Below are 13,866 nucleotides of genomic sequence, written 5' to 3'. Positions count from 1 at the left end.
TTTGTAATCAAAAATTTTATTTATTGCACTTTATTTCTGGATTTATACATAGCCCAGTTCTTTACTTTTACCTACTAAGGCTAGCATACCTGCCATCAGTTCTTCACAGTTTGGTATAATTTGTACAGGCGGTAGAACAAAACCGAAGCGTCCCCTATCACGATATTCAATTGTGTATCCTATTTTTACATCTAACATATTGTACACCCAATCTACTGAAGATCCAGATGCTACATCTAAAATTAAAAATTAAATTAATGATACGATGTTAATGATACGATATGTTACGAATATTGTTATAATTAAAAGTAGCTCTGAGGTGCTGCAATATGTGGGATCAATTTTGCTGTTGCTAGCAAATGCATCTGATATGATCTGAGACAATCTGAACAGTTTATTCGAGTGAACAACAAAAACTTTGACAGGTTTTATAGTCTAATTAAATTTAAACTGGATTTTAGAAAGGTTCTTTAACTGGACAAGCGTTCATTAAATAATATCTGCTAAAGGCAACCGTATATGTACTTTTCCCTTAGTGCGGTCTAAGATTTCTGGGATTGTCACATAATTGCTTGACCATATGTAATTTCCTAAAATAAAAATTATGACAGATTTATAAAAAGTTTTTAATACTTCAAAAAATCTCTTGGTAGGAGTACTTCGTAGCTTGAATTACTTTTAGTAACTGATTGGTTTCTAGTTCATTACTAACCAATGCTATTATTGGGAATATTTTTGAAATTGATTCATTTGTTTAAGAAAACTTGAAGCTTGTCCAGTAACTGAGTGCCAGCTGACTTGAGTAACCCTTATTATTGGAGAATAGTAAGGGATATGACAAGACGCCGGCCTAAATCGACTGTACAATTTCTAAGATTGTAAAGTACTATATTTCTATACGATTTGCTTATGTTTTTGGTTATTTAATGTGCGGACATTGTTCAAAGATTTGAAAAAACTTCTAAGAAATCAAATCGAATAAAGTTTTGCTGAAAACCAGTATCATCTTTTCGGTTTTTTGACTTTCGCTATATATAAAACTAAACACTCACTGAACTAACATCTAATTTCATAACCTATCGCCAAATTTGACAATTACTGACTGCTTAAAGAGCATCATTAAATTTATTTACTTACATAAAACCGTGGCTGTTGATCCAACGGCATAACTGGTTTGGTATTGCAGATTATTTATGGCGGATGAAAAGGCATTACCAATTTCTAAGAGGTCATCATAGTTAGGTGGAAAATCAGAAGCAACATGACCATAAGGTGATAATAAATATTGTCCATACGAATGAAACGATAAATAGATTTTGATTTCGTCTTTTATATTGGTAAGATGATCAGCCAATGCTTTCGCTTCTGGTTCGGAAAAGGGAGCAGTGCCGGCATATGTTTCTGAGCATGGATTGTCTGAAGCGCCATTATTCTCCATCCAGTGAGAATCAAAATTTCGATTTGCATCAGTACCAATGCAAGCAGAAGTAGTGACAGGTTGACGAGTTTTACGCCACATACGATCCTAAAAGGTTTGAAAAACATGTCAAAAATATATAGTTATTTTCGATTGAATTCACAAATAATTTACCGTACTGTGACTATAAGCAAAACCATCAACATTAAAAACTGGAATAATATGCCAATCATAATTTTCGGCCAAATCACGCACTGCTGCAACTGTGGAAGTAAGTAATTCGTTTATAAACCAAGTGGCGGTGGCAGAGGTAATCCACTCCCTTGCATGTATATTGGATTCTATGAATATGACTGGGTTTCCTGGCTTATGCGAAATCTTAATACCACGTATCGGTCGATTTTCATAAGAGCTGCCAATTATAAACTCCTGCGTTACATCTGGATAAGCAGCCAATATTCCATCCAGCCAAGTTTCGATTTCGTGTAGCTCATAATAGCGCGTCCACCCGAAAGTAGCGCCATCGTCAGCTCTGGTAGTCGCCACTTCTGCATCGATAAGACTGTAAATTTTACAATAAACAATTAACAAAAGTGGAAAGAATAGGTGCTTGAATTTAGGTATATAAGCGATTATTTTAAACTGTTATTGCCCAATTAAAAAGTCTTTGCTAATTTGAAGTACTTAAGTGCAGTTCATTATCTACACGTACACAGCAAGCCGTCAAAAGAATTTGTCGTTATTTTTGTCGGTAATCTAAATTACTCTGTCGTTTGAGCATATCGTATGTGTGTGATATGGTGTTTTTTTTCTAACCAACTTACTCTTGTACGTTTGATATCATGAGCTCACTTTCGAAACCGAAAAGTTTGATCAATTTTTCGAAATATTTCAGTATAGTTGGGTTGACCATGACATGCACCTCCTTCGATGAGGAGTCATATTCTTTCCAGATATCGTACTTATACATAAAAAAGTGGAAATTAAATTGTGTCTGATTACAGTGAAATAGTAATACATACACTTTTTTCCAAGGATTTGAACATTTCAACCACCGCCAATTGAATTTTGTTACTAATTTTTAAATTGAAGACTTTGAAGTTATCGTAACGTACTTTTTCAGTAGCAGCAGGTGGTTTCTTAATAATCCCGCCATGTACGACGGTGCTGAGTAGCAAAAGTACGACTAAAATTTGTATTTTCAACATGTTAACTTATCATCTAGTTCCGAATTAACTGAAAACTATTCCAGCAATTGCAGTGCTATTTATACCCATGCCAAAGCGCTGCTGTGAAAGCCATTTGGCTGGTGTACTTTTAGAGAAAATGCTCTCAAAAGTAATCGATAGTAGCAGAGCATTGCCAAAAGCATAAATATTTTGTGGTAACATTTTACATTCGATCAGGAAACCAATTTGTAAACAATGTCTTTCATGCTAACATTTAAGATACTGGAGAGATGTTTAAATAATGAACATTCGCAGTTAGTGGTTATTTTATTTTATGATTGAGATGGATCAGCATGTTACCGGGAGGTAGAGGCGTTCTTGGGCATTAGTGGGACCAGCATACATCCAATTGTACATACACATTTAGCTGTCAGAAAGATTTGTTCTCGTTGGATTCTCCATAATTTAACAATCGCTTAAAAGAAGGCAGGTGATGATTTGTGCAAGAAAATGCTTAAAAAGTACGGCCGAGATAGCTCAAAACACATCTACGGCATTATGATAGGTTACGAATCATGGATCTATAATGCGTTTAATGAGTTTTTGAGCACTGAAAACGTTGAATTGATTAATCATCTGCCTTACAGTCTCGACTTGATACCTAATGACTTCATCTTGTTCCCAAACTTTAAGAAAAAAAGGCGTGGAGAGCAGTTTTTTAGATACGAACAGACTATTGAGACATTCAAAACCCTAGTTTTGGAGATACCAACTTCAGAGAGCTTAAACTGTTTTGAAAATAGGTTGAATCGAATGCAAAAATGTATTCATATTATAGAGAATACTTCGAAAAACCAATCCTTTTTCACTGATTAACCACTGTGTTTTCAATAATAAGCGCAAGACTTAATAAGTAGCCCTCGTACAATAGCGGGTATTGTATAGCGGTACGATATTCTATCGGCATACTTCGGTTTGAATAATCTTATGTTTTTACAGTAATTATATTGAAAAATGGGAGCTTAAATTTGTACTCTTATAATCGTAGACGGACCATGTCATAAGCATATTTGGACAAGTAAGCTCAACGTAACATTTTTGATCCGTCTTTTTAGGACTATAAAGTATTCTTAGAGGCAGTTGAAATTAGTTTAAAAAATCCGATTTTAATAAAAATCGATTTCTATTCTTGATCAATTTGTAATTATTTACAGTGTTTTTAAATCCAGAAAATCATTTGGTCTTAACTTATAAATTTATACACAACTACTTCAAATAACCACAACATTTCAAGGCAATCTTACACTTTGCAAAAACAACTGCTAGGGACATACATGTATATAACGTTAACTTGATTGCAATAAAAATGGGATTTAGTACAGCAAATACAATAAATCTACAGGATTATGAGAAAGGACTGATGCCCAATTTACATCCTCCAAATTTTTTTATTAGCGGTAGAGTACGCAGAAGCCTTTGTAACCCCTATACCCGCTATGTTTAAAATCAATTTGAAATATAAGATGGGTCTCCAAATATTTAAAGTATAAAGATGGTTCAAATGAGCTATATTTTAGTTACGTTTAAGTGAGTGGTGGCAGTTTGTATTTGCTGGTAAAGACCATGAATACATTTTATGTTTATTAATTAGTATATAATTATTATTATATAATTATTATTATTATTACATCTCACAGCCTTTATTCTATTTTAAATATATTTTCTCGAAATAGTTCAAACTTTCTAGATACAACGAGCTCTGGAATCTACAACTAGAGACAAATATAAATAAATCTCTGCAGGTAACATCTGCTATCAGAAAACTAGACACAGAAACATAAATCTCATGTCAGTCAGACAGCCATTTAAGATTTACGCTCGAGTTCGACAAACTCTCTTGTAGTTTGAGAGACAGTCAATATCATATAAAACCTTGCTAATATGAATCAAATGACTTCACACTGGACACCTACACATAGTGATTTTAATGGCAGAACTAATTCTGGATGCCAGCAAATATAACTTCAAAAGCTTAAATAAACTGGGTTAAACCAGTAAAACCCACCACAAATGTTCGAACGATGAAAAGTCGCGCTAAACCAAGCTCTTCTTTTCAAAATACTTTTATAAGAAACACAAATAGCTACTAAAAATGAACAGATTGAATTTTAAAACAATGATTGAACTGATAACTTCTCACCGGCTTTTGAATATGAATACAGACTTTGTATAGAAGACATATCACTAAAATCTTTCAGTGATTTTAGAAAGGGCAAAATACAATAGTCAAAATCTAATATATTCTTTAATGATTTTTTGTTTCTTAAAGAGGGTAGTATCATTGTAGGATGCTATGTAGCTTAGTATCTACAACCCTATTACTATTATAGGGTAGTATCATTGTAGGATACTACCCTTCTATAGATATAAACAATAATATCCATCAAATATAGGTGCAATATGATTGTTTCCGTATCAGTTTTTTGTATCATTTAAATCTAATCTAATCAAGTTTTGATACTAATAATTTAAGCACAGTACTAAGCTGTAGATTAGTGTCTAATCATATCGTCTGCTGATATGAAGACAAACCATATTAACACAAAATTGGCTAATTCTAAAGCAGTTAAACGAGAACTAAGCAATCGATTAAATAGTAAACATCAGAACTGATATAATGAAAACGTTTCTATTTCTAATTGGAATCATTACAGCAGTTTGTGTAGTCTCAGCTACCACAAATACTGACTCTGCCAAACGCTACGAGAACTATCAAGTTTTCAAAATAAAATTACAAAATGATCTACAGCGTAAGATCGTCAAGGAATTATTGAAAAACTCGAAACATGTAAGCTACAGATATTGAATACTTTATTCAAAAAATGACTTAAAGCAATAATTAATTTAGTACGATTTATGGCATAGTTCCGGCACTGAAGTGCACATAATGATAAGCCCAAATGTGATACAACAATTTATGCGCCTAGTCAAGCTTTGGGGCATTACGACCGAAAAAATTGTGTCGAATGTCCAAAGGTGAGAATAAACTTTCACAATTCGATAAATATAATGAAAAGTTTGTGTAATTTCTTATACATTTGTATACACATATAAATATTTATATTTATGCATGAAACAATAACATTAATTGCAGTCTTATAAATGCTGAAATAAATGACAACATTCAAAAAATTGATGACACAGTTACACTGGATTGGACGCGTTACTATCCACTAGCTGACATTGAATGTTGGCTTGATGAAGTTCTAAAAACTTATCCTCTCATCACTGAGCGTTTCACTGTAGGCAAATCATATGAAGGTCGCACCATAAATGGTATTAAGATTTCCTACAAAGCAGGAAATCCGGGCATCTTCATTGAATCTAATATACATGCACGCGAATGGATTACCTCTGCTACTGCCACTTGGTTCATCAACGAACTACTAACATCTACAAAAGCTGAAGTACGTCAATTAGCCGAAAATTATGATTGGTATATTGTGCCCGTGCTAAATGTGGATGGCTTTGTTTACACGCACGAAAAGGTAAGTTTCGAATACAAATCATCAATTCCTTAATCAATTTTAACCGTAATAATTAAAGAGCTTCATGTTTTTAGGACCGCTTATGGCGCAAAACAAGACAACCCGTTTCAACTTCAACTTGTATTGGCGCTGACCCTAATCGCAATTTTGATTCACATTGGATGGAAAACGGAGGTGCTTCTGATGATCCATGTGCTTCTGACTATGCTGGACCCTACCCATTCTCTGAACCAGAGATTAAGGGCTTAACTGATTTCATTTCGGGCATCAAGTCTAAAATAAATATACTTTTAGCTTTTCATTCATATAGTCAAGTTTTGCTATCACCTTATGGTCACTCAGAAGAAGAGTTGCCACCCAATTACGATGACTTAATGTCCGTAGCGAAGGCATATGTAGATGCTGTTGCAGGCACGTCATATGCTACTAATTATGAATACGGTACTTCGGCAGGTGTATTATGTAAGCCTATTTTAATAAATACCCCCACAGCACTTTGCTGTTCCAATTTTAGTATACATTTCTTATGTTAATATTAATGTCTTTTCATAGATACTGCATCTGGTACAACAATCGATTGGGCCTATAACGAACAAGACATTAAACTTACCTACACTATTGAGTTTCGCGATTTAGGGCGCTACGGCTTTGTACTGCCGCCGGTGAATATAATACCAAATGCTGAGGAAACACTAAATGGCATATTAGCACTTGTGAAAAGAGCAACAGAATTGGAATATCTTAATACTAAATATTAACTTATTTTAATTCTTGAGATATTTAACTTTAATAAAAAGGAGATGTGAATTAAATATATTTAACTTAGTTGATCTTTAGTAATAGTTACTTAGTACTTTATCTCTTCATAAACGCCTTTAATTTAAATTAGCTACAGTAACACTTCAGTGAGACTAGTATAATCCATATAATCCATATCAAATCTGTAGACTATCAATGTCACTAACTATAACTTCATAGATTTTTTACATATTGTTTTACCAATAAACCTATTGCCTGAGATTACATTACCCGTAACTCCAGAATAGCATGCAAGGGAATAGGAAACTATTTTTCGCAATACATAAAAATCTTGCACCGAACTTCGACATTTAGAAACTAAATTCAACTTCATTGGAAGGCCTATTTACTACTGTTAAACTATAAATTACTATCGAAATTATCTTTATAGATATTGGTGCTACTTCCAAGCTAAAAACAATTAACTATTCTAAAAAGAGATAGAAGTGACGTACATATGGGCTGAAAATAAAACTCTAAGAAATAACATTAGAAAAGGATAACCCCGAATCCCTGCCGGGTTCGATTTATTAGTGAACTAAGTGACAATTGGTTGGGATAAACGAATGATTCCACAGCGTAAGTCTGACAGCTCTTAGAATTCCATTATTTTCATTGCAGAAACAAATCTTCAACACATCATCAAATATTAACGATGATAAAATTTCCCTTTTTATATTGAACACAGAACATTAAGTAACCCTAAAATAATAACGCAATTGTGTTTTGGACGGTCGACTACTATTCAATTGGATAGTAGAATTAAAAATTTCTGTGATCTCGATGATACCATGTCTTCTTTGAGAATTGAGACATCCAACTTCTGTAAGTATATATCCGCACTACATATATAAAATTTTCCATTTCAGTACCTATTGCCAAATTTTACTTCGACATTGGTTTATTTATTTAAAAAGCTTTAGTAATTTCAAAAATTGTGATTTATTTTAAAAACTTTAATTGATATATGGTAGAAAAGTAAATAATTTTTTTATGAATTTTAACTTAAACTTTTAAAATTGACTGAAAGTGATTTTGAAATAGTCATTAACGTTTGATTCCCTTACAAGCTTCACCGCAGTCCTCACCTTCGCATATATCACACAGAGAAGAAGGCACAGTATAATACTCCGTTTCACGTTGATCTGATACATAATAATCATAAATGGCAACAGGCGCTGGTTTCAATTTAGCTACGGGATGAGTCTTCGAAGCCTCAACTGGTACGCATTTAATATCACCCACTGCCAAACTATCGAAATAAACAATCACAGTTGAATCAGCGTCCTTAGTTTCGGCAAGTTTAACACGATCTACAGCATCGATCTTGGTGAGCGTATCTGCATCAGCTGTATAGCCAGAAGGTAATGACACCTCCATTACAGCCATGTTTGACTCTTTGCCTGGTTCAGCGTTCTCCAAAGGTTTATACTCGGCACAAATTTCCAATACGAGCAGATTTGGTAGTGTAGCATTGTTAACCTTAGTGTTTAGCGTGAAGCTGGGTTTTTTTTCCTTCTCGGCAATATTGTACCGATACGACAGCTGTGCAATCGCCGAACCACGACCTTTAGCAGTATATGAAAGATGTCTTGTGGTTTTTGGTAGCTAAAATAATAGATTTAAAATATATAAGAAACCCAAGAAGTAAGAGGTAAAAATATAAATCATAAATTATTTTCTGCAATTGTTTTGTTATAGACATAATAAAACATTTGCACTTCAACCGTTACTTTCAAATATTATATGTATATTTACTTACCACATGGGTTTGTAGCACCAATGCATTATCTGCATTAACCTTCATATTACCCGTTCTCTTTTCACCACCATTGGACTCGAAATCAATTTCAACTTCGCCCGAACCGTAAGATGTTTTTTCGGCGAATTTAGTGAGAGCCTGCAAACCGACTACGGTGTCTTGAGTTGACTGGAAGCCACCATTGCTATTCCGTTGTGCCACCAACCATTTTATGATAGGCAATGCTTCTTCCGCTGATTCTGTATTCAATTTCGCAAGCGCAACGTAAGAAGTAAGTTCTACAGCATTATTCATAGATTTTGTAGAGTCTTTTGACCACGATTTTTGACCATTTTCCTCCTTAGCGAGTGTTTCCAATTTGGCCAACACTTTTTCCGCTTTTGGATCATTAGCCAATTTAAGAGTATAAGCAATAATTGCGGTTGCATACAAATCATCTGTCTGATCCACGTTTTCACGTAAATAAGCTAAGCCTTTATTAATAGTTTTCTCGTATTCAGGAATGTGTTCCTACAAATAAAATTACATACAACATAAAATACACATAATAAATCCCCAAAGTTTTAACAACCCACCACATTCTCAAAGAAAGCCATCAACACGAAAGCCGTGATCACAAGTTTATTGTGGTTTGTGCTGTCGAGCAGTCTTGCGTGCTCTGTGAAACTACCGTTTTCAGCTTGTACAGAGGCTAAATAATTTAGACCTTGCTTATTGACATTGGGATCAATGAATATGAACTTAGCTGCTTGATGGAACGAACGTACAACATACGCTGTAAGCCATGTACTACCACTAGGGTCGCTCTTGCCAAAAGCACTATAAGCACCGTTGTCGTGTTTGTATGTTAACTCTCGTTGATAACCATTCTCCACAAAGCCTTTAGCTTTATCTCTTAGACTAGGCATTGACTTATTGGTAGCGTCTAAATACCTAAGTACCAAAATATTTGGCACAAAGTTGATCATATTTTGCTCACCGCAACCATATGGTTTGCGCACTAATTGATCTAAATTATTTAATGTAGGTCCAAGCACATCCCCAATTACGCTGAAATCAATGACTTCTGAATCTGGAACTGCCTCCGGTGGTATATTAATATTGAAATTTCCATTTTGCGTCATTGTCTCTTGCAAATTTATAAAAACAGCATCATTTTTATATACTGGTACTCCTTCTGGCTCAACTTTAAGTGGTTGATGTATGCTATCACCAGCAACAGGTGTAATCGCAGTAATCTTCATAGACACATCTCCAACACGATTTGGGCGAATAAGGAAAGATACGCTGGCACCAGAATTTGCAGGAATTGTAACGCGTTTAACACGTTTCACCTCGTTAATGGAATTTTCATCAACTTCATTTGTTGCTTCAATAAATTGATAGTCGCCGTCAGTATTGTCCATGGTGACCTCAGCTGTCAGTGGTTGTGACATATAATTATTTAGTATAACAGGTAGAGCAAAAGCTTCGCCTATATACGAGCATTAAAGTAAAAAAAAAATTATATGAAATCAATCTAATGTGAAGAAATCCAATAGACTTACCGCGTTTCACGGAATGTGGCAGATTCAAGAATATGAAGAATGGTTGAAAAACTCTTATTTTAGTAGCATCGTCAGTTAGAGCAAAGCCAGTCTTTGGATTAATGGAGAAGCCGGTTATGACCCAGGAAGTAATTGTATCGGGGATTTTTTTAGTAAACTTAAGTCCATCAGGGCCAGTGCTATTATGTAACGGAATACATATATTACTAACAGGGCATAAAAAATATGTTTTTTGTTTTTTTATTGTAAGCGATAACAAACAAGCAGATATGTATCAGGTGTGTGTAGAAAAGCATTAGTAAGAACAAGACAACCAGCGTTAACTAAATAACCAAAAATTTTTTTCATTAATATAAAGTGTTAAAATAATTTTAATGGATATAAAGCATAATTATGTTAAAGTATGTTTATCTTTATTAAAACTTAATATAAAATAGTGGTGAGTATGAAATGAAAGTGGTGAATATTAAGTGAAAGTGGTGGGTATGGACTAAATGTAGTGAGTGGAAACTAATTTGAATAGAAAGAGTTAATACGTTGAAAGGTGACCCAGGTATGATTAGTGTTGTCTGTATACAACATATCAACATAATAATATAATTAATTATTTCTTACAAGACATGCAAAGCAATTAAATATTAAAAAGCACATAAATAAGAGTTCAATGTCATATAAAAATAGATATTAATCTATATGTATGTGTTATATAAGTAGAAGTTTTTGTGCTATACAAATGTACAAAATTATTTTGTTTGTGTTTATTTACATAAATCTGAAGTGATTTATTTAGTCTATATAACTTTCATTTGAGAATCACCATATATGCAGCATAGCTCACAAAAAATTTTTGTTAAGATTCATGGATTCAGTATTCTTGACAAGCCTCTGCAATACATATACCAGAAACTTAGTGGGGCTTACCGACAAATGCATTATAGAAATGGTATAAGGTGAAACTAACATTTTCAAATTTTGACTAAACCAGATCTACATGTCAATAAAATTTTTTGTATGTCAAGTAAAATATTTTCCTGTTCATCCAATACATCAGGCATAGCAACTTCCTCCATTCCATGAGGTTGTCGCGTTAGCACATACCCGCAAAGTGACCCTAAAAATTTATATCGTCTGTTGTCCCCGAGCCTATATATTTGTCCTAATTTGAAAAAATTTATGAGGCAAAGTAACAGAGATGCGCATGCAGTGTCTCAATTATAATCTTAACGAATCTTTTCAAGGCTTTGTATTCAAAGTGAGTATGCTGAACATGATTGGCACTAAATGAGAGTACGTGATGAGAACTGAATAAATTATGTACTTGTTTTTATCATAAAAGATCCAACTCTCTTGAAATTCTTTACGAATTTTCGGGCTGTTATCCTCAGTACTCGTTGCTGGTGGTGCTGTTGCATACGTTGGCGATATAGTTGATGTATAATATATTGTGCTAGTGTAATAAATTGGTGGTCTCGTGGTCGTAGGGTACAAGAATTCAGCTGCATGAAAGGAGTTGAAATGTATCAATTACATTGAAACTAACATTATTCACATCTTTAGATTCATAGAAATACACAAGAGTTTAGTGACCCAATTTAGTTTAAAATATGAGAAAAATTTAAGTACGAAATATTTTAGTGTGGTGTTTATGTGCTCATCAAGTTTAACCCCTCACTAACCACACAATATGAAACCAAAGATTTAAAAGAGCTGTACCCTTACACTTAAATAATAAAAAACATTTAGTTACATTAAGATTTACGCAAATTAAAAACTACGATAGTTAACACTGTAAAAACAAGGCACACAAATTGGAAGGTCAGTTTTTTAATAACAATTTTTTGTGTAGCTGTCATACAAATCGTAACTGAGGTCTTGGAATATCCAACTTTCCACAAAGTATTTGCGTGTCCTCATCTCATAGTCACTGGGCTTGTCGATTATTGTAGGTGAAGTTGTTGTGAGGTAAGCAGTAGCGCCCGAAACAGCAGTAGCACCGCTTGACAACTTTTGTCCGGAAGCACCCATAATAGGTACACTGCCTGTGCCAGCCGCAACAGGCCGTAGTTTAAATATCGCTGCAGTTTCAAAACATTGTTTTTTTTAATAAAATAATGCAATACATAAATTTAATAAAAACAATTGTGTAAGATAGAACAAAACAGTATTGACGGTACACAAAAATATTTACAAATAAACAAAATAGTGAAATACACAAAGCACATAGAAAATATAATGGAATAGTATTCCCATTTCCAATTAAAAATACCTAAGTATTTAAAATATTTGCCTGAAACCTCGAAGAGAGAAACACTGATGTCTAGAGCGTGTGCACAAGTAAGCAACAAACTGATCATGTAAACTAACTTATATGTAATTTAACAGATACATAACATATATTGTAGAGGTATTTACTTTTCCAAATCAATAAAAAGCCAACTCTCTGGGAATTCTTTACGGACTTGTGGCGCGGGTACGACATTTGAAACACCAGAGTCCATTTCTGCAACAGCAAGTGCATCAACGGCAGCCCCGCCTAACATTGGAGCCGCCGCAAAGGCAAATACCGGACCATCATAAGGAAAGAAGTACATGTCTAAGCAAATAATATTGAACAAAAAAACCGTCAAATATTTTGAGAAGATATAAAATTAAAAGAAAAAAATAGAGTATTAAATAATAAATAAATAAATATAATAAGTAAACAAAGAAGAAATAAGATCAAGGTTCAGATAGATTAAATAAAAAAAACAAAATTATATGAAAAACTAATATAATCCGGCTATTGGCTATTGGTCTATATTTCGACCTCCTTGAGAGTCATCATCAGGATCGCGATCTAACATAAATTAATATTACTAAAACTATATCTACTTCACCCTCTCTATTCTATCGTCTATATTTTGAAATAGAATAAAAGAAGACAGCATGTTTAGAGAAATTGAGACAAAATAAATTTAAAAAAAATAATAATAATAAAAAAATAAGTAGGAATCATATGTAGCAAATGGCTTAATGTGAGTGAATATGAAAAAAATGAAAGAAATAGAGTATTTAGAGTAGTTAGATTAATGAAAAAAAAATGATTGAAGAATAAATAAAAAAAATCATAGAGTGATATAGAATAGACGAAAATATTTTAAAAAAGTTAGTTTCTTAAAAAAAGAAGGTAATAACTCCGTTTGCAAATAACCCAATCAATGTACGGAATTATCCATAATTTCTTGACAGTCAGCCATTACTGAATATATCCAGTAACGCTTATGTCATGCATTTCCCAGTTATACTCGTAATATAATAACAACACAAGTATTTCAACGAAAAAATAATAGAAATTTTATTAATATAATAAAGTCTTATAATATGCCACCAAATTCCTTAAGTGAGTTATCAGCACTAGAAATTATTAACGTGAATAATCATCAAACATATGACAGTTTGAAGATGAATATGGGCATGTTACTACCAATGTTTTGTCAAGTATATGCGATCACGTTGTTAAAAATCATCTGAAAATATTTCAGTACTTTAGGGTGTGCCGTGCATTATATATCATAATCGCAAAACAACTAAAGAATGATCTAAACTAAGTTCTAAATTTCAGTAACCCATAAGACTATTATAAGAC

The 13,866-nt window shown here is 33.3% G+C and overlaps 3 protein-coding genes across 12 annotated transcripts in view; 1 reads left to right on the top strand and 2 right to left on the bottom strand.

The window, feature by feature from the left end:
- Position 1: 1 nt before the first annotated feature.
- Positions 2–2,631, bottom strand: LOC119687730 (zinc carboxypeptidase-like). Its single transcript, XM_038102164.1, has 5 exons — positions 2,440–2,631; positions 2,242–2,378; positions 1,592–1,979; positions 1,138–1,525; positions 2–236 (listed from the first exon to the last, which is right to left on the bottom strand). Exons 1-5 carry the CDS (start codon positions 2,623–2,625, stop codon positions 43–45), a joined length of 1,293 nt encoding a protein of 430 aa, XP_037958092.1. The 5' UTR covers positions 2,626–2,631; the 3' UTR covers positions 2–42.
- A 2,571-nt stretch (positions 2,632–5,202) lies between these two features.
- Positions 5,203–6,929, top strand: LOC119687728 (zinc carboxypeptidase-like). The gene is made up of 5 exons (XM_038102161.1): positions 5,203–5,434; positions 5,495–5,622; positions 5,741–6,134; positions 6,209–6,596; positions 6,687–6,929. Exons 1-5 carry the CDS (start codon positions 5,264–5,266, stop codon positions 6,890–6,892), a joined length of 1,287 nt encoding a protein of 428 aa, XP_037958089.1. The 5' UTR covers positions 5,203–5,263; the 3' UTR covers positions 6,893–6,929.
- Positions 6,930–7,877: 948 nt separating this feature from the next.
- Positions 7,878–13,866, bottom strand: part of LOC119687727 (CD109 antigen-like) — a 38,038-nt gene continuing 32,049 nt past the window's right edge. For 7 of the 10 annotated variants that reach the window (XM_038102160.1, XM_038102158.1, XM_038102155.1 and 4 more), the window contains exons 7-10: positions 10,242–10,420; positions 9,270–10,168; positions 8,695–9,204; positions 7,878–8,540 (exon numbers count right to left, since the gene is read on the bottom strand). In XM_038102160.1, the coding sequence (XP_037958088.1) occupies positions 7,980–8,540; positions 8,695–9,204; positions 9,270–10,168; positions 10,242–10,420 (2,149 nt within the window). In that variant the 3' untranslated portion in view covers positions 7,878–7,979. Of the gene's footprint in view, positions 8,541–8,694; positions 9,205–9,269; positions 10,169–10,241; positions 10,421–11,559; positions 11,738–12,096; positions 12,317–12,653; positions 12,835–13,866 lie in introns of all 10 variants that reach the window. The other 3 variants (XM_038102156.1, XM_038102152.1, XM_038102157.1) reach the window with 3 other exon arrangements.

Source organism: Teleopsis dalmanni, chromosome X (assembly GCF_002237135.1).
Source record: "Teleopsis dalmanni isolate 2A chromosome X, ASM223713v2, whole genome shotgun sequence".
In the NCBI taxonomy this organism is placed as follows: Eukaryota; Metazoa; Arthropoda; class Insecta; order Diptera; family Diopsidae; genus Teleopsis; species Teleopsis dalmanni.
Note: the sequence above shows the minus strand (reverse complement) of the source record. Positions and strands in the feature narration are given on the sequence as shown.

Bases quoted from the DNA above. Each gene is read 5' to 3' on its own strand.
- LOC119687728 (XM_038102161.1), top strand. From the start codon at position 5,264: ATGAAAACGTTTCTATTTCTAATTGGAATCATTACAGCAGTTTGTGTA. The intron at 5,435-5,494 runs GTAAGCTACAGA...TAATTAATTTAG, and splicing joins TATTGAAAAACTCGAAACAT to TACGATTTATGGCATAGTTC. The intron at 5,623-5,740 runs GTGAGAATAAAC...CATTAATTGCAG, and splicing joins ATTGTGTCGAATGTCCAAAG to TCTTATAAATGCTGAAATAA.
- LOC119687730 (XM_038102164.1), bottom strand. From the start codon at position 2,625: ATGTTGAAAATACAAATTTTAGTCGTACTTTTGCTACTCAGCACCGTC. The intron at 2,379-2,439 runs GTATGTATTACT...TTTATGTATAAG, and splicing joins TCAAATCCTTGGAAAAAAGT to TACGATATCTGGAAAGAATA. The intron at 1,980-2,241 runs GTAAGTTGGTTA...TAAAATTTACAG, and splicing joins ATGATATCAAACGTACAAGA to TCTTATCGATGCAGAAGTGG.